Source organism: Lepisosteus platostomus, chromosome 2 (assembly GCF_059453375.1).
Source record: "Lepisosteus platostomus isolate fLepPlt1 chromosome 2, fLepPlt1.hap1, whole genome shotgun sequence".
NCBI lineage: Eukaryota > Metazoa > Chordata > Actinopteri > Semionotiformes > Lepisosteidae > Lepisosteus > Lepisosteus platostomus.
In genome coordinates this window covers 15,552,616-15,580,476 of record NC_142612.1, presented here as the reverse complement: position 1 = coordinate 15,580,476, position 27,861 = coordinate 15,552,616, and the positions used below count along the sequence as shown (strand labels likewise).

At 39.3% G+C, this 27,861-nt stretch overlaps 3 protein-coding genes across 5 annotated transcripts in view; 2 read left to right on the top strand and 1 right to left on the bottom strand.

The window, feature by feature from the left end:
* The window catches only part of LOC148676014 (DELTA-thalatoxin-Avl1a-like), a 15,372-nt gene extending 6,600 nt beyond the window's left edge, over positions 1-8,772 (top strand). The window contains exons 5-6 of one of the 2 annotated variants that reach the window (XR_015925537.1): positions 1,904-2,058; positions 6,202-8,772. The gene's annotated coding sequence lies outside the window, so the exon portion shown is untranslated. The remainder of the gene's footprint in view (positions 1-1,903; positions 2,059-6,201) is intronic. The other variant, XR_015925539.1, reaches the window with a different exon arrangement.
* On the bottom strand, positions 5,101-27,785 carry LOC148676013 (baculoviral IAP repeat-containing protein 1e-like). Of its 2 annotated transcripts, none has more exons than XM_088600288.1 (15): positions 27,647-27,785; positions 23,839-24,502; positions 21,251-21,350; positions 20,453-20,534; positions 19,782-19,833; positions 18,911-19,036; positions 17,436-17,535; positions 16,783-16,831; positions 16,095-16,152; positions 11,960-13,951; positions 10,151-10,321; positions 8,769-8,930; positions 8,070-8,156; positions 6,189-6,344; positions 5,101-5,675 (listed from the first exon to the last, which is right to left on the bottom strand). In XM_088600288.1, exons 2-15 carry the CDS (start codon positions 24,413-24,415, stop codon positions 5,266-5,268), a joined length of 4,122 nt encoding a protein of 1,373 aa, XP_088456414.1. In that variant the 5' UTR covers positions 24,416-24,502; positions 27,647-27,785; the 3' UTR covers positions 5,101-5,265. The 2 variants fall into 2 exon arrangements, with proteins under 2 accessions (XP_088456414.1, XP_088456416.1); XM_088600290.1 differs by having other exon boundaries at positions 27,643-27,776.
* LOC148676012 (baculoviral IAP repeat-containing protein 1e-like) overlaps positions 27,730-27,861 on the top strand; it is a 28,835-nt gene continuing 28,703 nt past the window's right edge. Inside the window, exon 1 of the mRNA XM_088600282.1 lies at positions 27,730-27,861. The gene's annotated coding sequence lies outside the window, so the exon portion shown is untranslated.

Sequence of the window (27,861 nt, the reverse complement as noted above, 5' to 3'; positions counted from 1 at the left end):
GTATTTGTAAGTCACACGAAGCCCAGAAGGGGGCTGTATCCCCTGTCGTGATTTGAAGAACATTTAAACTGTCATTCACGGGTTTGCGCTAAGAAGATTTTACAGTACATTACTCCAATCCCTAGCGAGCACATTAAATAAACCGATAAACCGATATAAACAAACAAACAGCTGGCTGTTTTTAAATCATATTGTAATAAGCAAAGGCTCAAACGTGCATGAAGTTCCTGCCGATTTCATTAGCTATCCTGGAACGTTTTGCGGATCCGGATTTCCAGGGATACTGAAATCATGTACTGTATGTGACACATTTCCTCTTTTTCGTTTTATTTAGAAAATTAAATCGAGTTTAAGTCTTGTGAAACATTTTACCTATGAACACTATTATATTTTTCTTAGTGTGCAGCACAAGGTTATGAAAGTGACTAGAAAAACTTTTGTAAGACTCTATTTAAGGTATAAATGGTAAGTGTTGTATAACACCGTAAAAAGAAAATATAGCTGATAATGTACAGTAGCTGACATTACATATTATATAAATAACCTCCTGACATTTCTCAATCCTACCATGTCTTAATATTATTTATATGGAGGTCTCATACTGCTTGGGTCCATGGTGCTGGCAAGGTTTCAGTGTAGGCAAGGAGTAAAATCGATTTATTGGTAACAAAATTAATGGTAAACTATTTTTACCACAGGTGTAGCAGCCACAGTCAACACAACGCAACACAGCTGTATTGCAGAATGCATTGTACAATTTAACATATGACATCACAAAAAAAACCCTAGTTTAATAATAATGTTTCTTTATTAGCCCTATACAATTTCTTGCATTAGGAATGCGTCTTTTCGCATACCCCAGCTTTTCTCCATGGAGACACAGACACAGAGACAGGGAAAGAAGCTTGTACAGCGCCCCTGGAGCAGTTATGGTTAAGGGCCTTGCTCAGGGGCCCAACGGAGTAGGATTCCTCTGCCAGCCGCGGGATTTGAACTGGCAACCTTCCAGTCACAGGCGCAGATCCTTAGCCACAGAGCCACCACTCCGCCCCAGCCCCAAGACATATAGAGTGTCAGTCACATGAAGTTTGAAATGATAGCTTGCTTGTAATTTAACCATAGCTTTACATAGAAAAAATGTTGTGGCGTGTCTTTAAAAACATCAATTGATATTTCCTTAGAAATATTACATCACATAGTCCTAGATCTGATGTCAAGACATGGTCATTTCCCAACATTTCCCTGTTCCTGTTTGTATACAGTAGTTTTTCCAGTATATTGTATTAGGCTAACATGGATAACTAAGAGACGCGATCAATGGTTTTTGTAACATCGGAGAGTACACATGAGAAAAGCATGAGAATGTTACAAGGGTTATGTTATGCACAGCCATACATAACCTAAGAGTAGAGTTAACAGTACAAGTAGATAATGCTTTACAAACAGATATAACATTACGTAACAAACATCAACTCATACATAATCATGGCACACCAGTCCTATAGGAATCCACGCAGCTTCTCCAGAGCCCTGTAAATGTACTCCTCCCACAATCCCACAATTACACTAAGCCCATTTAATTCCACATTACCCCTTCACATTTGCAGTGTGGGAGGAGTTTTAGTGACATAAGCAACCTTAAATGACACCTGCGTATTCACACAGAAGAGAAAACTTTGTAAGATGTTTGTTGTCTTGTCTTATTTCTTATGTTATTAGTTTTCTATTATTAATGTGTTCTGTTGCTTTCATGTTATGCTTGAAAGTGGTGGATCAACCTTTTCCATTTTCTCACCGATACCAGTTCTAACTGTTGTTTCCAGCCTGGGGATCCTGGAAACCATGGTTTGGCGTGTAAGTGCAGGAGTGACGCAGTTTACAAGAGACCTTCTCTGTTTTTTAGTTTTGTGCTGTTGCCATTTTTCTGACTGAAGACCGTATTTGAGCACCAAGCCAGGAATCCCACGCACCCTGAGATTGTGAAGTCTCAGTGTTAGAAACCCTTCATCCCGTGTTGACAAAAGGTTTGTGGGCCCTGCAAGGAGCAAGAACTACTAGGTGAACAAGGCCACTTTATTCTAAGATATATTCTAAGTTTTATTCTGGTCATGACCTTAAGGTTTACATTCCAATGACGCCGATGATAGGACTATGAATATATAAGAATATGGCAGTGCAGAAGAGTCAAAGATGGAAGAAAAGAAAGGAGACCCAAGAGCTCATTACAATAAAGAAAAGATAGACTGTGGTTCTTGGATTTCATAAATCAGTCTTGCTACTGGGGACTATGTAGTATATGGATAGTAAAGGCATTATTGTGTTAATTTGGTATAGTGCTCCATTTTCTTTATTCTCCTGGAATAAATTAAAATAATTATGTGTAGTGGCACAGTGGTAAGCATTGCTGTCTTGCAGTGCTGGGGTCCTCGGTTCGTTTCCAGACCTGGGGTGCTGTCTGCGTGGAGTTTGTATGTTCTCCTCTTGTTTGCATGGTTTTCCTCCAGGCGCTCTGGGGTCCTCCCACATTACAAAGACATGCTGATAGGTTTAGTAGCTTCAGGGAAAACTGGCCCTGTTATGAGTGTGTGCGGTTCTGTGAGTGCCTTACGATGGACTGTTATCCCCTTCCAGTGTGTCTTGTATAGCAAGGAACAAGAGGAAATATTGCAGGTGAGATAAGGAGTTGCACTACTACATTCTTTCTTGATGAGCCATGACATACTGCATCCAATATTGGGCCCTGAGGGACACAGACTAAATTTAGAGAAATGAGGAGTAATTTTAACATCTTAGGGAATATTTGCTTCCTTTTCCAGTGTGCTTGCTTGATTATGGAACAAGCTACCCAACCATGTTGTTGAAGGTGGTACACTGATGTCTTTGAAGAAACATCTGGATGAGATTCTTGGATCGTTTAAATTACTAACTACCATACTGGACAGATGGGATGAATAGGCTCCTCTCATTTTTATTTTTTTAATGTCCTTAAATCTCCCAAGTGTGACTTGGAATTGTAATTTTTCTTAGCAAGCGTGGTCTATTTCAGCATCAGTTTATAGTTTATACAGTAAGTAATCTTTTATTTATGTTTACCACAAACAGCCTAGGTTGTTAGAATCACTCCATCTCCTTTGAATCTTTCTTATGTTCTAATGGCAGTACAACCACTTCTGACTGCATTACAGTTGTTAATTTTAGGGATCTAATGGGGTAGGTTATGAAATAAAAAAACAGTTGTAAATATTTTTTCTATTTTGAAAACTGAGTGTAAAATTTGTGAAAGAAGTCTCTTTTAAGCTATTGCCCGATTATTTCTCCACACCAAATTATTCATGGAAGTGCAAGCCTGTTCCTGCCCAGAGAGGGTATGTTATTTAACATCACGGAACCACTTGAGTTCAAGACAGTGTCAGGACTGGCTATTTAGATACCAATATATTTTAGTGAGAAAAGACATTTATCTGTAGCATATTATAAAGCCTTCATTAAACACAGTCTCCAATAACTATCGTTATGCTATAGGTGCTGGTAAATACTATTTAATACAGACACCAGGTCTTTATCTTTTTGTCTTTATTTACTAGAGTGGCGTTGTAAACACCATACCCAATTTTTTGTAACAGTGATATATGCGTTTACTTTTACTGTTTATTTTAATCCGGGAAGAAATGGGTGCAAGGCAGAATACACAGTCCTGGATATCAGGATGCCAGTCCATCACAGAGCACACATTCACAACGGGACTAATTTTCGCAAAAACTTACTATCTTTGAACTGTGGAGGACAATAAAGACGGTTTTCTTGCGACATTACAATGATGCTTTCTTTTGTTATACATCACCTCTACCTGCTGGACAACCTTTGAACTGGCTTCATCTCTCTGTTCTCCTCCCCACTGATAGCTGATGTGTGGGGAGCGTACTGGCGCACTGTGACACATCACTGTATATGGAACTGAAGTGACCGAGCTGCCCAGATTTGACAGAACACACTTAAGAGTCACAAGCTCTTTACTCATATGGATTTGGTTTAATTTCAGCTTGTTTCCAACCCACAAAAATTCTTATCTCAATATTTCATAGCACAGGCTCAAAGTGTATTATACTGTTGCAATACTGTTGACACTCTTTCCTCATTATCAGTGAATGAGATGGAGACCTACATATTTTATTGTAATTTCAATTTTCACTTTAAAAAAGTGCAATATATGTCCTTGCAAAGGATGCTTGTAATTATTAAAGAGTGACTATTTCAGTAATTTGCTGCATTACGTTCTGGAACTCTCCCACGTGTTTGTTCAATTCTGTTTGGTATTGAATTTCTACAGCAAGAGCTGGACTTAGTAGTGTATTTGAATATCCTCTAGGGGGCAGCAGCTACTTCTTTGCGTTTGTTGTTATCCACAACATTTGAAATACTGGGTGTGGTAACACAGTTGTTAGTATGTTAGTTTTGTTGCCTCGCAGTGCTTGGGACCTGGATTCAATATCAGACCATGGGTGCTATCTTTGTGGAGTTTGTATATTCTCCATGGGTTCATGTTTCCTCTGGGTCCTGTGGTTTCCTCCCACAGTCCAAAAACATACTGGTAGTTACAGTAATTGGCTTCTGGTAAAATTAGCCCTGGTGTGAGCATGTGTGTGTTTGTATGTGGGTATAGAAATGCATTGATGTAGTACAGAGTTGGTGAGTAATTTTAGCAGTTCAATTCATTGCATTGTACAATATTTACCTAGTGTACTAGTTTAGTAAGGAGCCGTGTAATAAATATATAATTATCCCCAGCTAGTAAGTTGCTTTCAGTACACGGGCCTTGTACAGTAGGTCTGAGTAAAACACAAGAATTCAATCAGCTACTGTAAGTACATTTTCATGCTCAGTTTATGACATCATAAACTTTTGTTAGCATACTGGTTTTCAAGCCGGAATTATTTACCTCAAAGTCACACCCCAAAGACTTAAATTGGCATGGTTGAACTGTCCATGATGTAGAAATGCAGTGAAATCAGAGAGGCTGAACCCAAAGCAGAAAACTGAAATTTCTCTCTGCAAAATATTTTAAATAACTTTTCCAAAACATGAGCCACACAGAGAGTGATATTTCTGTGGGGGGTGTGCAGTTTAATAGGACTACTTGCAGACCGTGGAAAGATTTGAATTCGAATATACACATAGCAATATGTAACCTAACTTTACTAACTCTGGACTATTGGTGCTACAAATAAAAATTGATTACCATCAGCAAAATCATATACAGTGTTCCATTTAAGTGAAATGACACTGTCGAATGCCGTTGATTACTTCTAAAAGTACCATCCTAATTTCTGCTGGCAACTGGAGATCTTTGAAACGCAGGTCGATGTCGAGATTGGGATGGCTTTGTTTAAGACCTCGGACAGGTTCCGAGTCCTCTTTTTTGGAAAACCAGCCAAGCAGCAAGAGGAGACGCAGACAGGGCATCCGGGACACACATTGCATCAGAGCTTGGACGGTATCTGCCCCTGGATCAACAGCAGCAGCAGCAGGGCTCTTCTGTGACAGAGAGAAACTACGCAACTCCTCCAGTCCGCCAAGTCCTTGGAAAAATCCCTTCCAGCCCACGTCCGTGACGGCCTGGTGGTCATTCAGCACCAGCTTCTGGAGTCGACATAAATGACCAGCCCTTGCTGTCTGAGCTGTAGGGAGCGGAAATAAAGATGCTAGCAATACCAAAACACACGGAGTTTATCCACTGGCACCATCTGAAGGCGGACCAAAACAGTCCAGAATGGGATTAGTTATTCTTTTATCACAGTGTTTCCATTTGTTTTTATTAGAAAATGTTGTATTCTAGGATTTGTTGCCACTGAGATCTTGATTGCTTAGATATATTTAAAACTTCACTGAAATTTTCATCTTAAACAACTCAGTAGGATACTATTATTTACTGATATCCCTTTACCTCTAAACTAACCCCATTACCAGGCACATGCACATTTGTTTCATAGGTTTCCTTTATGATGGAAATGTGCTAGTTGTATGGTTTCTGTTATTTCTGCTTATTGCATTGATTGTATACAACTGTAAAGTGAACCTGAGAAAAGAGCAACTGCTAAGCAAATTAATCCACCATATTGTGGTAAGCATGTAAAAGTATAATCTGTCCTACAGAAAATCGTGGTTCTAAACTCCAAAGTGAAACATTCTACCTAATCTGTTTAGAGAGTCATCATTGAGACAGCAGTCCATCCGCAGAGACTGAAGTTCAGAAAACAGGTGAAGCTTCTCCACAATGAGCTCAGACCTCTGGGTAAGTGCAGGGACTTTCAGGCACTCAAGCTGTGACAGAGTTTCCAAGGCATTGGCTAAATGAGGAGAAAACAAAAAAACAGTCAGGCTTTTCATGTGGAACCCAAGCCTTGAAATGTTGTTAATTTGGTCAATGGAAAAAGGCTATAACTATTCTGATCATTTGATTCCAGAAAAAAGACCAAAACCAGATGTGCAGTTACACTAAACTGTCTCTAAAGGAGGAGGAAGTCAAGTATTCATCTGCATTTAACCATTCAAATCTATTCAGAAAAACTTAAATACATGTATTTAATACATCTCTATTCAGATTCTCATTCATTGGAAAAATGCTGTTAAAATGGGATTGAAACAAGTATACATTTCAGGCCAGACTAGGATAAGTGTTACAAGACCCATCCAATTTTGACTCAATTTTTACATCCAGTTCCATTTGAAATGGCAGAATTGAGAGAGTTTACCCAATAGAATGCATTTTCTCAATGCAATGCACATGGCCAAGCAATATATACAGTACTGCCAAATATATCTGAAAAAAAAATTGAAGATGGAGAAAAGTATCACTCTTCCTAAACTTCACCTGGGCCCCAAAATGAGGTTAAAAAATGTCTAAGTACTTTGAAAATCCTAACCCTAACCCTAGATAGGGTTTAAGGTGAGCAATTCTACCATCTGTCTTTGAAGCCCTCTATTCATCAGATTGGAAAATATTCTTCTCTCCAACAAATAAGAACTACAAATTCTCAAATGCATTTATAAAAACTCTTAAGAAATAGATGTTCTCCAATAATATATTTTCTCTACGAAACATTTCAATCGCTTGAAATACGTTGTTAAAAAGGGATTGAAATACACCTGAATTTCAGGCCAGTCTAGGGTAAGGGTTAGGGTTAAAAGACCCATCAAATTTTGACTCAATTTTTACATCTGATTCCATTTAAAATGACTGAATAAAGAGAGTTTAGCCAGTGGAATGAATTTGCTCTACACTTTTGATTTTACCCATTTCTGGAATACACTTCTTTAAATGTCCAATGCAATGTAAAGTGCCACATATGTCAGAGAACAAAATTGAAGATGGGAGAAAAGTATCACTCTTCCTAAACTTCACGTGGGCCCCAAAATACAGCCATGAGGTTAAAAAATGTCTAAGTACTGTGAGAATCCTAACCCTAACCCTAGCTAGGGTTTAAAGGGAGCAATTCTGCCATCTCTCTATGAAGCCCTCTGTTCATCAGATTGGAAAAGATTCTCCACTCCAACAAATAAGAGCCAAAAATACTCAAATGCATTCATTAAAACTAGTAAAAATAGATCTCATCCAATAATGTATTTTCTCTACGGAACTTTTCCATCAGTTGAAATACGCTGTTAAAATGCGATTGAAATAGACCTGAATTTCAGGCCAGTCTAGGGTTAGGGTTGCAAGACACCTGCAATTATGACTCCATTTTTACTTCCAGTTCCATTTTAAATGGCAGAATTGAGAGAGTTTACTTTACTTTCAGGAATCAGTGTTGCTGTCATCATAACTATTCAAATTAGAACCGGCAGTATCTCGATTCCAGGGTGCTGCCCTTACCTGGACTAAAAGATATAGCATCTGCACAGACAGAAAAGAGTTTTAAATAGGGAATTTCAGTATAACAAAATAAATGTGCTAAATTGTGCTAAAAAATTATTTTACAGTTTTGTGCAGTGAGGAACTAAAGGTGGAAAACTGGTGCTTTAGAGATGCTCGAATGTGTAGGTGCTAAGAACAGAGCAACAGCAGGTCTCACCAAATGTTTCTACAGCAGACTCGGCCTCCACCTTCAGTCGCCACAGACTGAGGATCCGAAGAGACTGGAGATTTGACAGCAAAGAAGCTATGAGAAGAAAAGATACTTTTTGAATTTTCTGAAATGTCCTTTTTTCAAACAGAACATCCATTCATCCATTTTCTAAGCAATTCGCCCAAATCATGGTCAAGGGGGAGCTAGAGGCTACCTCCACAAGGCGGGGTACACCCTGGATAGGATGCCAGTCAATCACAAGGCAGACACACGGACACGAACACGCATACCAAGGACCAATGTTCCCAGAAGCCAATTAATCTACCAGTATGTCTTTGGATTGTGGGAGGAAACCAGAGCACCCAAAGGAAACCAATGCAAACACAGGGAGAACACTCTATACAGACAGCATACCAGGTTTGGAATTGAACCCAGGGGCCCAGTGCTGCGAGACAGCAATGCTAACAACTGTCCCACCATGTTGCCTTTTATATATCGGGAAAGATATTCGGCCTATGCCAAATTTTTGTATATAGTTTATTACTTTATTGAAGAATGATGAAGAATAAGGATTGTTTCTTGTTTTATATACAGTATACTGTATGTACAAACTTCATGAAAATATTAGTTAATATTTCAAAAATTTACTTGTTATATGTTGTTAGTTTCTGTTTAAAAACAAGCTCTATTAAATTAAGCACTTACCTAACGTCTGGGTTTCTGTTTCATTTAATGTGAAGCTTCCTAATTTCAGCTCCTGCAGCCCCTTACAGGAACTCAGTGCCTTTGCCAGCTGCTCAAATCCAGGACAGGAAGCACATCTCAGATGGAACACAGTCAGACAGCTGAAGTGTCGGATGAACCAGGCTTTAAACAGAAAAAAAAAATTAATATGATTTTTTTTTACATTGTGATAATGTCCGGAAAAGGCAAATGTATATCAAGCTCTGATATCATAAACGTCTTTAAAAGCACAGGATTCTCCAGGAAAGCCGATGAGAAGGGGGGACATGCAGCCTATGCATGCTCATCATTATCAATACATCAATCCAATCACATAATAAAGACTACATGTACTGATAACTTCGGTAAGTTTTTTTGTTACTGATATTGGATGACACTTTCAACTATTTTCCCATGTTCTGCACACCAAATTTAACTTGAAGTATTAAGATCAACTTCAATGGTTTCATTTTTAGAATCTGAGGCCTTGTAGTGTCATAACCATCCTTTAAAAGCCTAGAGTGAGTTATATTAATTAAAATTATTATAATTATTATTATATTAATTAAAATATGCACTGAGTATAATGTTTTAAAGCCTATCTCATAGGTTCTATCAGTCTGCATCAAACATTCTGTTAGGGTAGTAGTTCAGTTCTCTAGAATTATAATCTGAATATTGAAATTCAATACTCAAAGATCCATTGTCCAAATGTCCTAGTTTAAACTTCACAATGGCAGACGGAGCTGGTTTGCATTTCTGTAGCAGCTTCTCTGTGCTGGGAGCATCCCAGTGCAGACAGAAGAGAGCCTTCGCCTTGTGCTGGGTCTCAGGCAGCTCTGCTATCCACCCTATAGATCACTCATTGGTGAATCTTCCTTTGGGTGACTGACTGTGACTGGTGACCTTAAGATCAGGTCCAAATGTGCCTATGGCTTTCTAGTAGACATCCAGGCACCAGCAGTGGCCATCCACCATGTGAGTTTAAATCATCACTGTCCTCGAGAAAATTGTTATCCAAAAGACAAGCTCATTTACCTTATTTTCCCACATGCAAAGAACACTAGGTCATTCTGTGGCTGAGATCACAAAGAGGGGCTGCCTTAACTACATTCCTGTGCCATTATACAGACAGCACCAGGTTGCTTGGTCAAGGCACACAAAGATTATTTGAACTCTTTAATAACACTTAATTCTAAGAGAAATAGTAGGCCATAGGCCATGTCGCTATTGCCTTTACTATTAACTAACTATAAGCTATTAACCTTTACTTGCTCCTGTACTGGCTTTGCAGAAAAAACAGTTTTTTTTGCTGTGTGGAAACTGACTTGAGTGCTGTGACAGACCAAGACAACTCACATTACCTAAACTGGATGTATCTTCTGTGAGGTCAATATTGTACAGTTTGATGCTTCTCAGGTTAACAAGATTCCGGAATCCAAGTGGGATTTTCTCAACAACCTGGGATGGGGGACTAACGGACACCTGGAGCTCTTCCAGGGCAGTGAACTTGTCAAGATGGCGCAGAATGTATTCTGAAAAGATGAAAAACAGAAGACAAGAATAGGATATTAGTTTACCCCTTCTTCAGACAGAAGGATTTATGGATTACCAAATATTTCTCTTTATTGCCACTGAGTATTCAAGTCAAGTACGAGTTTGTGCCAAGACAGTCTGAGCGTATGCTCATCAACTAATGCCCATGAATCCTTTTCTTTAAATATTGTGAATGAAGGGCAAAATGAACTGTTCATGTAATAAAATTAACTAGAAACATTTCAACATTCTTAATTAAAGTTATTGTGTTGTTTTACTAGATCTGTTTTAAGAAATGTTATTCTATGTAGCAGTAGTGAAGAATGTATAAACACTCAATGCTTCATCCAATTTAATTACCAAAATATTCTTACAAACAGGAATCCTCTGAAAATAAAAACCGCTAAAAGGAGAAATGACTTCCACTTGTAGCCTCACAGGAAACTAATGATATTCTCTGAGAATTGTTTTTCTAGATCTGTGTGAAAGCCACTCAAATATGCCTTCCTCACAACATGGAGACAAGCTGTGAGGAGCAGATCAGCCATTGCAATAGCAGTAACCTTGCCATAACGCCCACGGAACCTTTGGTGTCCAGATTTTATTTCATATTGTGATTACAGTTTCTCCACTCTTGACCTTCCACAAATTAACCCGTGCCGATTTAAACCTGGTGATTTTTGATTTCGTGTTTTTTAAGGAAATGTGTATGATTCCACCCGAGGGCTGTATAAAATATTTTTCCACACAACATCATTATATTTTGGCTCGCCTCGCCCTGCCAACCTGCCCCTCCTACTGTTCTTCTCATTGTTTTCATTCTCTGTGTGATGGGACGGTTGTTTCAGGCTGCGCTTTTCACTGGCCTGAGGTTCAATACCTCCAGTAGAGGTAGAGAGCTGGTGTGTAGTCGCTCAAGATTAGGTTCCCTTGCAGAGGTTGGAGCAGAATAAGTCAGAAATATTTTTGGATGAGTATAAATGCACATTATCAGTCATTCCATATTTAACCTTTCTTACTGAGTCTTGCTATGCTGTATTAAAAATATATGAGAAAATGTAAACGAAAACAAAGAACTGTATAATGCTGTGGAAACATCTTACATTTTACATTGTTCTACTCTTTTTCCTCATTTACATTCGTTCTTGGGTGGCATAATGGCACAGTGGGCGAGTAGAGACACAAAAGACGCTAATAACTGCTCTGACTGATAATTGCATTTAGATTAAATGTAATTCGAAACTCAAACATTTCATAGTCTTCTCATGTATTGCTTACTTTGAACTGATCATGTTTTTCAAGGTTCTGATCTATGTGAACTAAACAATTTTAGTTTCTTCTCATCCAAGTCAAACTGTTTTAAAAACAAAGTTATAATCTGAGTCAATTGTTGATGCTCACACTATCATGTAACACCATGTGTCTAAGATGTCTATGCCCTTTGGAAAGCCATGTATCTTTTATAAGTTTGTTGGTAAGGTTATGACCATACGTGTAAAGGTGAATCTCATCCAAGGACCGTTTAATTCATATATTCATAAATGTATATACAGGTATATGTGATCTTAAAGTCTCAGACTATGCCTACCAAACTGGAATAAACGTTAAACTAAAGTCACGGTGGGAATCAGACTCACCTGAGACAGGACTGGCAGCTGTCCCTACTAGCTCCAATACTTTAAGTTCTGTGGCTGACAGCAGACACTTCCTGTCTTCCTGGGACAGGGAACATCCAATTATACGGCACCTCACCCAGCTTTCTCTGAACTTATCCAGGATGCACTGAATCCAAGAGAGGAAACCTGGGCTGTCTTCCACTTCAATGTCAATCCGTTTGAACACAGAAAACAGGACAGAAAGACGGAGGACGTCATTCTTTTCGAACGATGCTACCCGGTTAGCTGCCAAATGTAGCTTTTCACCAGTCACTTTTTGCTGATATGCTGCTTGAAAAGCAGAAACAAACTCGACAGGCAGCTGAACAAACTTCCAGGAATGCGGCTGAGAGGGATCGGTCTCCACACAGTCCAAGACATCGGAAAAGGTAACTCGGATGCACTGCAGCTCTGGGATACACTGTGGGTAGTCTTTGAGGAAATACAGCACACACAATATTGGGTACATGGGTGAATCAAAGTGGAGTGTTGTCCCAGCAAGATGTTGCCGTATTATGGGGAATCCCACGGATGTGCAATTGCTTTCATAGATGAGCTTCAGTACCCGCTCCACATTTATTAAATGAAAAATATTCCCGTCTATCATTGATGATTTCCAATGTGTGGTACTCCCATCGAAGAACTCGGCACACATTTTGACACACTGAGTTAAAATACTTATAAGTGAACGTGGACTGCTGGACTGCTTGTGCAATCCTTTGTCTGTATCAGCAGACATCCAGGCATCTAGACAACTGTACTGAGCCAACAGTTGTGGAATGATGACTGTTGCAGCCTTGCCGGAATGATGAAAGCAGTGAAGTAGTAACAGATAGAACTGTCCCACTGCTTTAGGAAATGGCATGATTTGACTCAGGCAGATTGAAGCCTTTTCTATCTGGTCAGAGTTGAATAAATGTGCCAGATATCGCCCTGCCAAATACTCCTGGAAGTATTCATCTATGAAACGAAGGCTGTGGGGCCCACAGTTCCCTTCTACCACTAACCCCTGCTTAATCAACCAACCTGACTGTAGGCCAAGATTTGTCAAGTCTTTGTCTGTAAACTCAAACTGATTTCTCATCAAACCTTCCCAAGCCAACTGTTCTACTAAAAGCAACTTTGAGTTCTCATCAATTCCCTGCATGAGGTACTGGACGAAGGTACTGTAAAATGAAGATCCAGTGCTCAAATTCATCCCAGGCTTCTGCACTAGTGATATGCAGAGAGCCAAGGCACAAAAGGGTGTCTTCAAGCTGGCTTTAAATGAATAGAACCATACTTTCTCCAAACATTTTTTCATTACGCTGAGATTTGGCCATATAAGTCTTTTGACTAGACAGGCTGATCTGCAAGTAGGGAAGTCCTTTAAAGTGACAGTTCTGTCTGGGAGGAGGTTGAGTCTGTCCATCATATAAGGACATATGGCAATGACCATGGACAGACAATGCGGTCTTTCCTGGGATTGGAGTTTCTCTCTCAGGTTTTCCAACAATGGGTGTTCTCCCTCTCCAACATCATCCAGGAGAAACAAGGCTGATTCACCATATTGTTTCATCATCCTCTCCAGGTTGGCTTTCACTGAGACAAGAGCAGGGCTTGCATTTAGGTTTGAAAAAGAGACATAAAACACAAATTGGAACTGGCTCAATACGGGGCAATAATCAGAAGCCCAGAGAATGGCAATCTTTTTCAGCAAGGCCGTCTTCCCTGTGCCTCTGCCCCCTTTTACAACAGTTAGGCCATCCAAGCTCCTCAGTAACTCAGGCAGGGTCACGCTCTGTGCTGAACTTCCCTTCTGCTCTTGTGAAGTCATGGCAAGATCTACAAACACCTTTTTCAGGTCGATGGCGAAGCAGCTCACATCTTCTACCACTGCTGGTTTGCAGAACGATAGGCTGCTGTAAACATTTCTCAGAAAGTTAGAGAGTCTGTCTTCAAATGTTCTCACATCTTCAGTTATAGGATTACATTCTGAGAAGAAAAGAGCAAACAATCTGAGCCATCTTAGAAAACACCCTTCATCTCTTATTGAAGAGTAATATAGAAAGGTAACAGATAAGAGGTGGCCTATCTTCTTTTCTCTCTATTCTCTATTTCTATCGTCTCTGTTCCACCTGTCCTACACATTAAGGTGTTAAAAAGTGTACCTAGCCACATTATCATCTGGGTTAATACCCTGTCTTCTCTCAAGAAACAGATAATGGAGGCTGCTAAATTCCCCAACAGGTGAAACTGGAAAATGACAGGGAGCACTATGATTGTGGTTGCAAGTCTCGGTCATGTCATGGGTCAAGAGTAGGGTGGGATTAGTTGACCAGGGCTCTTTTAAAAACTCTCTGTGGCACAAACAGGCTAATGGTGCTGTTAGTGAGGAATGCGTTTCTCCATGAATCAGCACTGAACCTCTGGTATAGTGCAGTGGTGCCTGTGTCATTGCGGAGGACAAACACCTTGAAAGTGGGAGAATTAGAGTGGAAGAGTCTGTATATACAGTACTCCCTCATTTTCTCCTATGTGCGATTGTGAGATTTGTACCTGTGAGACAAGACATGAAAAATGCATACATGGATTTCAGATAATGTGGATTTATAAACAAATTAAGCTCAATTAAATCTGTTACAACAAAGGCAATTCAAATTAAAAAAAATAAATAAATGGCTGGATGAGATTCTCTGATCAAACAAATCAGATGGGCACAAAAAGACATTCTCTCATTTGTGACCATAGTGAAGTAATTCTTATGATCTGAATTGTGAACACAAGACCTACAGCACTCAAAACACATTACAGGGATTATATTATATGGCCAGCAGCCATATCACCCTGCAACTCACAACTGGCAACCCACTGAAGCTAAGCAGGTGTGAGCCTGGTCAGTACCTGGACGGAGAACCTCCTGGGAAAAACTAAGGTTGCTGCTGGAAGAGGTGTTAGTGGGGCCAGCAGGGGGCGCTCACCCTGCGGTCCCTGTGGGTCCTAATTCCCCAGTATAGTGATGGGGACACTATACTGTAAACAGGTCCCGTCCTTCGGATGAGACGTAAAACAAAGGTCCTGACTCTCTGTGGTCATTAAAAATCCCAGGGTGTTTCTCGAAAAGAGTAACCCTGGTGTCCAATTTCCCATTGGCTCTTACCAATCATGGCCTCCTAATAATCCCCATCTATGAATTGGCTTCATTACTCTCTGCTCTCCTCCCCACTAATAGCTGATGTGTGGTGAGCGTTCTGGTGCGCTATGGCTGCCGTCGCATCATCCAGGTGGATGCTGCACATTGGTGGTGGTGGAGGGGAGTCCCCATTACCTGTAAAGTGCTTTGAGTGGAGTGTCCAGAAAAGCGCTATATAAGTGTAAGCAATTATTATTATTATTATTATTATTATTATTATTATTATTATTATTATAATATTATTACAGGTGTATCACTTTAACTCTTCATGCAGATCTTATTAAGGCAAATCTTGCTGATGCTGAAACTGACGTTAAGTCTTTCACTACAATGCGGAGAAAAAGCTTCTGGACCGCCTAGGTTTGTCTGCTTCTAAACATAATCAGATTTGATGAAAGTCTTATCCGGTTTGCTCTTGGAGTTACTGTATCTTGGCAGGGCAGCTGGTCCTGGGTAAACACACCATTTTCATGAATATCTTCCATTTGCAGTGTCACATTATGAAAGCGGATGGGTGGAACCTCAGTGGATCAACTTTTGCACAAGGCCACATTTACTGTTTTATTTTTTTAATTCTGTTAAATTCAGCAAATAAATAGAAACTGTGCGTTACGATTTGCAGAAATATGTCAAGTTTAAGTTTGTTCACTGCAAGGGTTATGCTAACTTTTTTCACTTAGAAAATCAACAAAACACGTAATTTGGCCTGGGGTGCCCAAACTTTTGCATACAACTGTATATTCAGGAAAAACACACCAAGGCATCGACTGGTTTGAATATTTATTTGATGTTTTTGTATTATTAAATTATAATTATTTTGACTGCTGAGTCCAATATCATCTGCCTAAAACCCTTAGCTGTATTTCGTCTTGAATAATGAGAGCCTTATTAAACAAAGGTGATGTGATATGATCTTCCACCTGAAAATGTATGTTCACAACAAACCTGGGAACTCTGGCTCCTGGTCCTGTAGGTTGTTTTTCTTTGATGTCGATTCAGATTTCTGCAATTGAATACATTTGTTAATAAATCAACAAGATATTTATGAATTAATCAAAAAACACAATTTACAGTATCAAGAAGACATCAGCATTTAGCAAATCTTTCCAAGAACACAACTAAAAACAATACGGCCATATATATTTCAGACACCTGAGAAACAGGCCAAATATTTCCTTCAGAATAATATTACACAAAAAGATTAATATCCCATTCAAAGTAAAATATTTCATATTGAGGATACATTGGCACAGTGGCACAGGGGTTAGCCCTGCAGGGCTGGGGACCCCGGTTCAATTCTGGACCCGAGGTGCTGTCTGCGTGGTGTTTGAATGGTTCCCTCATGTTTGGGTGAGTTTCCTCTATGTGATCTGGTTTCCTCCCAGTGCAAAAACATACCAGTCTGTTAACTGGCTCCTGGAATAACTGGCCCTGGTATGAGTGTGCACGCATTTGTGTCCGTGTGGGCTCTGTTTTGGACTGGCGTCCTGAGCAGGGTGTACCCTGCTTTGCACCTATTGCTTGCCAGATTTTGCTGAAGCAATCTACTCATGCATATAAAAAAATCATCATTAGTCACTCAACCTGATCATGTTCTTACAGAACTTACAGAGATTACAACATGTTTACCTACCATTTCTTCAAAAGCATGATGCTGCTGCTTATCTAAAACGAATGGACATCTAAAATGATAACAGAAAAAAATGTGTGCTTAAGTATTATTAGACAGACAATTTTGTTTGGACATTTCTGGCACTAATCAGGATTTCATACCTGTACAAATACACATATATTTTTGTAAGGGTTTGTGTATTTCAAGTGGTGTGTAATAAAGGGGATCAGTCTCACCTTATACCGCTGTTTGCTTTTAGCACTATGTCATGTCATGTCTACACTGGTCTGAGATTATTTTACCTGTCCACTAATTAAATTACTAATATTTACCTGGGAGTAACAATATATCATGAGAAGATGAGATGTGTCGTAAAGGCAAACTTTGTTCTCATATAAAGTCTGCAGGTTCATCTGATTGTCACTGTTTCTGTACAAAATAATCCAAGGAAAGACAGCAATAAGCAGGGGGTTCTATTACAATTATGGTTATTGCAAGTTGTGATAATGAAGTATGAAGTAAACGTGTAAGGCTTAATGTTGGAACAACTGATTGTTAATGATGTTGTTGCTTTTCTACTTTGTCATGCTTGACAATTCTTGTCACAGTTTATTTTGAAATAAACTTAAGTTACATAAAAGCACTTGATAATCAAGACGTTTTTCACTACTTACTGTGGAGACCATTTTTGATGTTCCTCAAAAGGAACATCTCCATCTTCCCACTTAAAGACCTCCGCTCCACAGAGGAAGCACTTCACATTGTCGTCTGTGCCTGGAGAGGACACCCAAAATGTGAGTTACTCTACTAAGAAAATAGTTAGAAACAACTGTATGGAAGGATTCACCATAGCACTTGTTAACACAAATGTTTAGTTACAGTAGATTCTTAAAATCAGATTTGTTTTGTGTAGCACTCTTCATCAACAGAGTGCTACATATAGTTAAAAGCAAGTTATATCAAATGTACTGTATGTAGAGGCATATACTGTATACAAACAGTGACAAAAAGCATGTCCAGAAATGTTTCAAGTAGTTTGTTTAATGTCTGATGGAAATTAATTCCATAAATAGGGAGCATGACAGTAAAACTCCAGCTGCCACTGTAGCTTTGGTATTTTTTGTGAGAGTGAGAGTTTGCAGATCTGAGAGAGCTCTAGAAAATCTGGAGTGATCAACATCTAAAGATGAGCAGCCATCTGCGTTAATGCAGTCATTTTAAACTAATTCCAATGCTTCCCAGATAACCAATGAAATGATTTTAGAACTGGTAATAATATGTCGAGAACACTTGGAGTGAGACAGTAGTCTTGTAACTACATTTTGCGAACATTAGCAAACAAGAAATTGGAAAGTTGTGAGATTAAAAATCTGGGTACAGTACAGTATTTCTCCATCCCTCAAGCACATGTTTCAATCTAGCTGTATTTCTGTGATGGTGAAATTTAGTTTTAAACAACAGAATTTGAGTGAAACTCAGCAGAGTGCTTAGAGTTCAATACAGTGGCTATCAAATATATGCACCTTTTTGGGACTTGAGATTGGGACAGTTTCTCTTATACATCCCAAAGACATATTGGTTAGGTTAGTTAGTATCCCTATATTGTCCCAGAGTACTTGTGTGCTTGCATGCCCAGGCTCTGTGACTAAAGTCTCATCCATGTGTAGTTCCACCTAAGGCTTCCAGAATAGGCTCCTGGTTATTGCAACCTTTTTCCAGGAAGAAGTACAGTAGCTACCTGATAAAGGATGGATAAATGCTTAATTTCACAAAATCTGTTTTGACCTTGTTTGTCAGGTTAATGATGGCCTATATCACTACCATACATTTTATTTAATGGTAAAATTGTACATTTTTAATTATAGTAAAATTCATCAGTAGGAGAAAATCAAGCTTTTTCAAAAGGACATTTAACAAGACGATTATAGTCATTCACTATAATGTTGATATTGTCATGGTATTTATTCAGTCAATAAAAAATAGAGGAAAACAGAGATCTCACAAAATTAGCATAGGATTAAAAACGGCAATTCCAAATTGAACAAAATTTTGAATTAAAAAGTGTGCCTACACATTTACATTATTTGTACTAGCATGACTATGGCTCTCTGGGCTCATGGAACAAGGTTTAGGAGATGTGTATATTTACCAGTGTAGAAAAACCCAGCTTGGCTCAGTGCTTTTGGGTCAGCTGAAGAATCATAAGGCCACATTAGGAAAGACTCCAGACGAAGATTCTCATCTTCAAATATGTTCAGCTTTTCCTCCAAATCAGCTGAAAAACAAAATGCAAAACAGAAAATGGAGTTTAATAAGAAGTCCTATATTTTATAAGCAATTTCCTTCATCCCAGCTTATTACTCCATAAACCATGAAGGCCGAATGGTCACATCTAACAAGTTTAATTATTTACATTGCACAATTTTAAGTTTGCTTAGTTCTGTCCTGTTATACCTTTCAATAATGTAAATTTACAGAAAAAGAAAAAAAATTGTGTTGTTTATAAAAAGGGTGGAGGAGTCTGATGTTTGATCACACCTGTATTAAAATGTTAAACTGGTTTTGTGTCTAATATTTTCAACATTTTCAGGGTATCTAAAGTATTCAACCACAGAAACCTTTTTCTCTTTCTTTCCAACTGGATTTAACCAATCTTATACTTATGGTATTACATTAGTCACAGAGACTAGTGAGCAGGAAGGGTTGAATCATGTTGCAATTTGTACGAATGTGAGTTGGCAACTAACAGTACTTTCACAAAAATTCACAGTTTTGTGCTCAATTTGAAAAAAAAAAATTCTATAATGTCAATGAATTTATTCTGTTACAGAGATTTAATAACCACTCTGGGAAACTGGGACTGCATGTTCCCCATTAAAATAAATGTCTGTGCATCATTTTATAATTTCTTAAATTAGGACACCATGAGAAGAGTCTGAATACTTTTGCAAGGTACTGCATATACTCTACACTGACAGTAAATACTGCACTAAGTCAATAAACCTGACACTTGGACTTACTTGAACAAGTTCTTTCTTCTGGTGTCTTTTTTCTGTTTTTAAAATGGGATCCCTGTAGAACAAATAAGGAAGAGTCTATATTATTCAAGAAATGCTAAACTGGGCAGATGTTTAAAAATGCAAAAGATCAGTTACATTTTGCACATGATGTTTATTTTTAAAAAGATCATTCAGCAACTCTGAACTGGAAATGTGTTTGCTGATATAGTTGCTATTTAAACACATTTAAGTGATTTTATAAAAAACATACTTTTCTACTGACACTTTCTGGTTAATGTGTTTCTGGTAAACAAAAGCTTTCCAGTAACTTAATGACTTTTCCTGAAACACTATTTACTAAACACACAACTATTAACAATTAAAAGTTTGCATACCTGCCAGTAGCACAGTACACTGCTTTGTTAATTTGTATACTAATATATATAATCAATAGTAATAGCATAAATACTGTAACTGAGGTAATGCAATGGAATTGTGTTATTGTTACTGTTGGTGAATTTTTATTATTGGCTTAATGAACAGTCTGTATCAGCTTGGGAATGGAAGACTGAAATAAATCTGCACACTTATTATGCAAAACACAGTCTTGATTATGTTGACTTTGTAATGTTATAATTTACATGGCCATGGCACTACAAGGGTATTAGTATTAAAAACAGAACCACATTTACCTTCACTCCTTTGAAAGCATTATACTGGTTTATGTACTCCAAGATTTCATCTGTTGTTTTCTTGGTCTGAAGGTATTCACATCTTCATAAAGGTTTCCAACAGCAGCACACAGAAACATTGATAACAGAAGTATGAAATTAACATCAGGAGTTCACCCAGCGCCCAGTTAACATCAGGAGTGCATTTAGCTACCCAATTAACATCAGGTGCACACCAGCTGCTCAGTTAACATCAGGAGTTCACCCCGTGCCCAGTTAACATCAGGAGTGCACTTAGCTACCCAGTTAATATCAGGGGCACATCGAGCAGCCCAATTAACATCAGGTGCACACCCAGCTGGCCTGTTAACATCAGGAGTACATCAAGTGCCCAGTTAATGTCAGGTGCACACCCAGCACCCTGTTAACATCAGGAGTACATCAAGTGCTCAGTTAATGTCAGGAGCACCCCCAGTGCCCAGTTAACATCAGGAGTGCACTTAGCTACCCAACTAACATCAGGTGCACACCAGCTGCTCAGTTAACATCAGGAATTCACCCAATGCCCAGTTAACATCAGGAGCACACCCAGCACCCTGTTAACATCAGGAGTACATCAAGTGCCCAGTTAACATAAGGAGCACACACAGTGCCCAGTTAACATCAGGAGCACACCTAGTGCCCAGCTGCTCCAGTTACTTTTTTAGCATTAACCTGCTGGGCGTGCTGATGAACTGCAGTGTGAGAAAAGCAAGTAAAAAACTGAAAGGTCCTAAAAATGTCTTCATGATCAATTCTCAAATGGACCATGTGACCTACTCTGGAAACCACTTTGCGTGCTCCTCCCAGGGGTCATCATCCGCTCCCCAATGGCCCAAGCAGCCGCCGCAACAGAAGCAGAGCACATGGTCCTTTGTACCTGGGAAAAACAGAATTTGGCAATTCCAGGACAGATGCTTTAATATGAAAAAGGACTCGTCACACATTTTATCGAATAGGAAATTGGTACTGTACATCTTACGGTATCATCATCCTGAAACAGCTGAAGATTTCTCATGACTCACAGACTGTAATAAAAGACTCAGATTTTTGTAATTCACTTGTTTTCAGTCACAAAGTAGCTGTACTATGACTGTAGAAGTTTAAGTTTCTTTAATTTACCCTTATCCCATTGTATAGGTTTTCCATTAACTGTTGTCACATTTTAGGAATTCTGCATTATAATTATGCTCATTTAAAGACCTATTACACAAAGGTTACACAATTAACTACTTTTTTATTAGCTTCCTAATTCTGCTCATGTGTTTCTGGATAGATTTCTGGCCTCTTTGGAATAAAGCAAGTTTTATCTTGGACATTTTCATGAATCTTGCTAAATTGTAAACTTTGTCATGCATTGTACTGGACCCTGATGCTAATTTTATAACGAGGGGTCTGGGTTATTCAGCTTAGACACAAGCAACCCCAAGAGATGAGCAACTAGGTACAGTACAGTACATCCCTGGGCTAAAAGGACTGTTCTGCTCTGACAGACCCAGAAGTGCTTTCTTCAGCTTTGAAAAGAGAACATTATAAGGGACAGAGACCTTTTCCAAGCATTAAACATCATTAAGTGATCAGAGAAAGACTACCCAGTGAAATCCCAAGAGTCTGTGAACAAGCAAATCATTTAACTGTTCCCATCCCCTCTGTCAAAATATTTTGATGAATCAAATTGTTTTGATTTTCAAGTACCACAGAACTCTGTAAAAGCATCACATATCCTATAGCTCTTCCTTATGGAATCGGTAATGAGGATTGTTTGAAAACACAGACAGGTTAATAATCACATATAATTGGTTTTTGGCAGTTCACAAGATTTGTTATTCACAAGGCTGCACAGATCTCCTGTTCCAACACCATCTTGTTGCTTCACCCATTTTGTTTTGTTTCTTCTCTTGAGCAAAGATTTCCGAGCAAACGCACTGATGCAAACCAGATCGTGACTGCTCACACCAAAACAAACAAGGCTTGGCTGTCTTTAAGAGTGAGATATACAGTTCCAAAGGTCGAGACATATCAAAGCTAAAGAGTGACACTTTCTTCTTTTTCTTTCTAAAGGTAGTGTGTGGAGATGAGCGCAGGTTGCAGTTTGCATAATGAGGACTGTCTGTGGAGAAGAAGGCAGGGGAAGCCAGCGAGAGAGGAGCTGTCTGGAAATTAGAGGGAAGGGCTGCTGGGGAGAGTCTGCTAGGAATATACTGTACGGACAGCGGAATAGCAGGATCTGCAGCCAGAGCAGGGCCAGAGCAGGGCAGTTTCCAAAGTGCTGGAAAGAGGATTCCAAGTGATAAAATCTGGATCTGTGGTGGATCAGTGCATGTTGAAGGTTAAAGGAAAAGGATATGGTTCAAAAAGGCTTGTAAGCAGTAGCCAAAACGTGGTTAGAGCTCAATTTTTGAGCACCGGTCTAGTAAAGAGTCCTGCCTTAAATACTCCGCTTAATGCTATGACTGACTGGTGGTTTGGCTGCCTGATTGATAAACAATTGGCCTAATTAAGAGGAGACCCGATTTCATTGGCTCAGGGCTGGAAAGGTGAAAGCAAATGTGCTGGTTGCCCCTGTATAGACATGACAGCACGTGCACAATTCCAACTTAACATTTTGTTTATATACTGTACTTTCATATTGGATGTCCCATTCAGGGGAAAGTCATCTGCTCTGTAGTCCACTTAATGCTATCGAAACCGGGATGAACTCTGGCCCCATGGGCTCTTGTGGACTTTTACCTTACTTTCGTTATCGTAATTTATGTTCTAAATAAGTTTTCCCCACTTCATGAGATATTCTTTCTATGTATTTCAGTAAACACCGCACATGTCCAGCCCATAGAAATGCTTGTTCTGAATATTGCCTGGGAACATGCCTTCTCCGCGATGGTAAACTTAGGACAGTAATCCACTTTACACTACCACTGACATCACAATGGTTTGTTAATGAGTTTGTGGCAACAGCTTCTGCCCTCTGAGCTTGGCAATAATCAGATGAATTTGCCCCAGTGTTAATGCTCTGTGTGGTGATCACAAAGCTGATCCTCAGTGTTTTTGTGAACTTTGTTTTTGTGAAAATTGTTACATACTCAAACACCTGTGAATTTAGAAGGATCAATGCCAAAGCGTCAAATTAACAAAAGAAGCAGAGAAACTGGGAGTAGAAAGACCAAGTTTACCCAATTCTTAGCTCTGCAATGGCAATTCCTTCTGATAGCTTTACTATTCATTTCTTTCTGGAATTCTTTTTCACATTGAGGGCTCTGTTGCTACTGATCTTAATATACCAATGTAATAATATATAGATTATACAATATATGGAGGTATATTCATCTCAATGTTTAGTGTTCCATCTTAACGATAAAAGCTGGCCCTACCTGTATAGAAAAACCCAGCTTCAGCAAGCAAGCTGGGATCAAGCTGGGCATAAAAGGGCCAGTTGTGGAAGGACTCCACTCGCTGCTGTTTGGTATTGAATTTTTGGCCGCTGTTCCTGCTCCAGGCCTCCGATACCTGTACACGGACATCATATTTTGGTATATTCCCCACATCGTCACCTTTCACAAAACCACAATTGGGGTCCCATTCCCGGTGCTTTTCCATAGCTCTCTTCTGCAAACCAATCTGCCCAATAACCACACCGCAGCAGAAGCACTGCATAGCCTTGTCTCCCTCAAGTGAGTAAAATCCAGCCTCTGCCAATCCTGACGGATCTCCAAAGGCTTCTGACTCTTGCATTGTTTTAATCCTCTCCAGCTCGCTCCTCATTTGGTGGTTGTAGCGTCGTCCCTTCTGTTTCCTGACGGTCTGGTACATTTTTTCATTGTCTTCTTGAATTTTAATGGAGTTGTGGTTAAGAAATGAAAATACATGCTCACTGAAGTCAACTTCCTTACGAGAAAAGTAATCTTCTTCTTGTGGGTCCTGCGTAGTGTTGGGTATTTCTGTAGCCATACTAGATAGATCGAGTTCAACAGGTCTGACTTTCCTTTATTCTGCCAAGACAGACTTCTGCTAAAAGAGCAGGATGAATCAGCAGGCCTGCAGGAAACACAGAAATAAAAACACTGAAAATTATAAGTACTGTGATATCTCTGTGAGCCAAAGCACTGGATCTTAATATTAGTTCCAAGTATTCAGAAACTTTTATATTTTGCATTGTCATTGGTGCTTTTCTTTAGTGAAAGTAATATTTTAAGGGGAAAGAGACTTTAATTTTTGAATACTGTATACACTGCTGTGTGAAGAAAGTCACTTTTCATTAGTGTCCTATGTCCTAAAGGGCAATATTGCAAAAGTGTAAAGTTATTTTATAATATAGTAAGTGGGATATATATATATAAAACTTTCCAGTGGTTCCACTGGTTTCAATACCATGTTCCATCTTTTCACTTCTATTTTGTCTGATATTAACCTCCAAATAACCAGGCGAGCAACAGGCGCAAGGCAGAATACACCTTGGACAGGAGACCAGACATCCCAAGTCTCCCGGAAGTTCCAGGAGTCTCCCGGAAATCAGCATCTCCTCCCTGACTCCCGCAAGTGATCCATAATCTCCCGGAAATCGCCCCCCCGCTCCCAAATGTTTCTGCTCGCGAAACCCCCAATCCGAAAAATCATCAGCAAATTAATTCATTATGTAATATGACCTTGAGCCATCTGAGAATCTGCTAAACACGGCGCATCTCTGTACAACGAACGTTTGCAAAGAAAGTGAGATTATTCAACTGGACTGGTGAGTTACAGTATTTCTAGTGTATTACATACGGTATATATTATAGTATCTTTCAGCGAATTATTTAATTATACAGCTGTGACCCCAACCCCCAGTTCCCAAGTTTCAAAAAATCACATTTGGCACTCATTTGTACTATTAAATCAACAGAAATGCAAGTTCCTTATGTGGAAAAAGTTAGTACACCCCCAACCTTTATCACTGCATCAAATGCCTAAAATGAGAAACAGGTGCACCAAAACAGGTGCAAATGATCAGAACGTCATTAGAGAGTAATTTGGAGGGCATTGCCTTATATAAATATCAGAAACCTGTGGTTTGGTTTGGTCTTAGCAATGTGTGTGTGTGCTCGTGTGCTTGCTCGCTCGCGATCAAAAGTGGTCTCTTGGCTCTCAGAAGAAATTGTTGATTGTTGATGTCTAGGACTCTGGGAAGGGTTTTAAAGCCATTTCCAAGCAATTTGTAGTCAATCACTCCACTGTCTAAAAGTAAAAAATTTCAAACCACTGGCAATCTATCCAGGCCAGGTTGTCTCATCAAATTCAGCCCAAAAGCTGACTGAAAAATGCTGCAGGAAGTCTCCAAGAACCCCAGGATAACAACAAGGGATTTACAGGCAAGTCTTGTCTCAGTCAAAGTGCATGAGTCAACCATCTGAAAGAGACTGCACAACTTTGCCCTACATGTGAGGTCAGGAAGGAAGAAGCTTCTGCTTTCAAAAAATAATATAGATGCATGACTGAAGTTTGCCAGACAACACCTAGGTGAAGATCACAACTAATGGAACAATGTGCTCTGGATGGATGAGATGAAGGTAGAGCTGTTTGGCCACAATGCCAGATGTCATGTTTGGTGAAAACCAAAAACTGCCTTTGACCAAAAGAACCTCATACCAACTGTAAAGCATGGTGGTGGAAGCATTATGGTTTGGGGTTGCTTTTCTACCTCAGGGCCTGGCCAGCTTGCCATCATAGTCAACCACAAGTTCTACATTGCACCAGAGTACTTGAGGAGAATGCGAGGCCATCTGTCAAAAAGCTAAAGCTGAAGCTGAACCGTAAGTGGACTTTGCAACAGGACAAAGACCCAAAACACTCAAGCAAATCCACAAAGGAATGGCTCAAAAAGAAGAAATGGAGGGTTATGGAATGGCCAAAGTCAAAGCCCAGATTTTAACCCCATAGAAATGCTGTGGGGGGACTTGAAGTGGGCAGTACAGGAATTCTGTAAGGAGGAGTGGGAAAAATGTATCCAAGTTGGTGTAGGAGACTGATAGACAATTACAAGAAATGCCTACAGATAGTGATTTCTGCCAAAGGGGGCAACACCAGCTATTGAAGCTAGAGGGTGTACTTATTTTTTCCACAGCAGACAATTGCATTCTGGACTTTTTTGTTGAATAAATGATAGCAAAGAATTTATTTGTTAAATCAGATCACAATTATCTCTCAATATTGTTCAAATGATCAAATACTGTATCCATACATGCAAATATGTTTGGGGTACACCTTTTCAGGGGTGTACTTACTTTTTCACTGTCTATGTGCACACTCACACCACTATCAATCTTCCCAGAAGGAAGTTAACTTCCCTTGTCTTTCGACTGAGAGGAGACCAAGACAAACGCTGGGAGGACATGCATACTGCACGCAGATAACACCTCAAGTCGGGAATTGAACCCCAAGCCTTAGAGCTGTAAAGCAGCAATGCTAATCACTGCGCCACCATGCTGAACCGCAAACACCTACTTCTATGCAAAGTGTACAATATAACTAGAATAAACAGCATCTTGCTGATTTTCTATTTTATTTTTTAGAAAAACGTTATTTATACCGAATTTGCGTTTAAGATTTTGCTCATTATCCTATTATTTGCGGTATTGCTTAACACAAATTTATGGAAGCCCGTTTCCGCCAGGGAGTAAAAAAAAACGCGCTATGGTATCTCAGAATTGCGATTTAGCGACTCAGAATTACGACTTAGTATCTCAGAATTGCGACTTAGGAATTCTGAGTTGCTAAGTCGCAATTCTGAGATACTATGTCTCAGAATTGAGTAATTAACTTAGTAAGTCAGAATTCCGAGTTACTAAGTCGGAATTCTGACTTACTAAGTCGGAATTCTGAGATACCATAGCGCGTTTTTTTTTACTCCCTGGCGGAAACGGGCTTCCATACAAATTACTACTCCCACGGATTTATAATGTAACGTTGAATGTGATTATTACTTAATGTAAGCATGGATTTATTTAAGCTTATAAACAATATTAATTTGAAATAAAACATACAATGAAAGTCAGGAGAGAAATGTCATTATGTCAGTTTTAAGATATAAATATTACGATAGCTGAAACAGCAGGCTATCCTGTAGTTTCTCAAGTAACTTAATGATCCCTGAGTGAAAGTTGAGGATACCGCCCCTCAAAACTGAAACATGACCCTCTTACTGACTGTGCCAGCGCTAGGAGATCTCCACCAGAAGCAGGTCCAAATGAATCCTGTTTGGTCCAAGATAATACTTCCAGAGTCACACATTAGTGATATTTGGTCACAGAACGTCCAGATGAGGAAACTTCACTTCCGGCTTCTTACTGGAAGAGTTGTATTTTGCCTTCGCCTGCGGGCAGAGAAACTTCCCAGTTGTTCTGTCACTTGAAAAACTGAAG

What these genes read in the sequence shown, in the direction of transcription:
- LOC148676013 (XM_088600288.1), bottom strand. Translation starts at nt 24,415, where the DNA reads ATGGCTACAGAAATACCCAACACTACGCAGGACCCACAAGAAGAAGAT. An exon ending in AGCTGGGTTTTTCTATACAG is followed by an intron (nt 21,351 to 23,838) that starts GTAGGGCCAGCT and finishes TGTTTTTCCCAG; the next exon opens with GTACAAAGGACCATGTGCTC. An exon ending in CATCAAAAATGGTCTCCACA is followed by an intron (nt 16,832 to 17,435) that starts GTAAGTAGTGAA and finishes TTATCATTTTAG; the next exon opens with ATGTCCATTCGTTTTAGATA.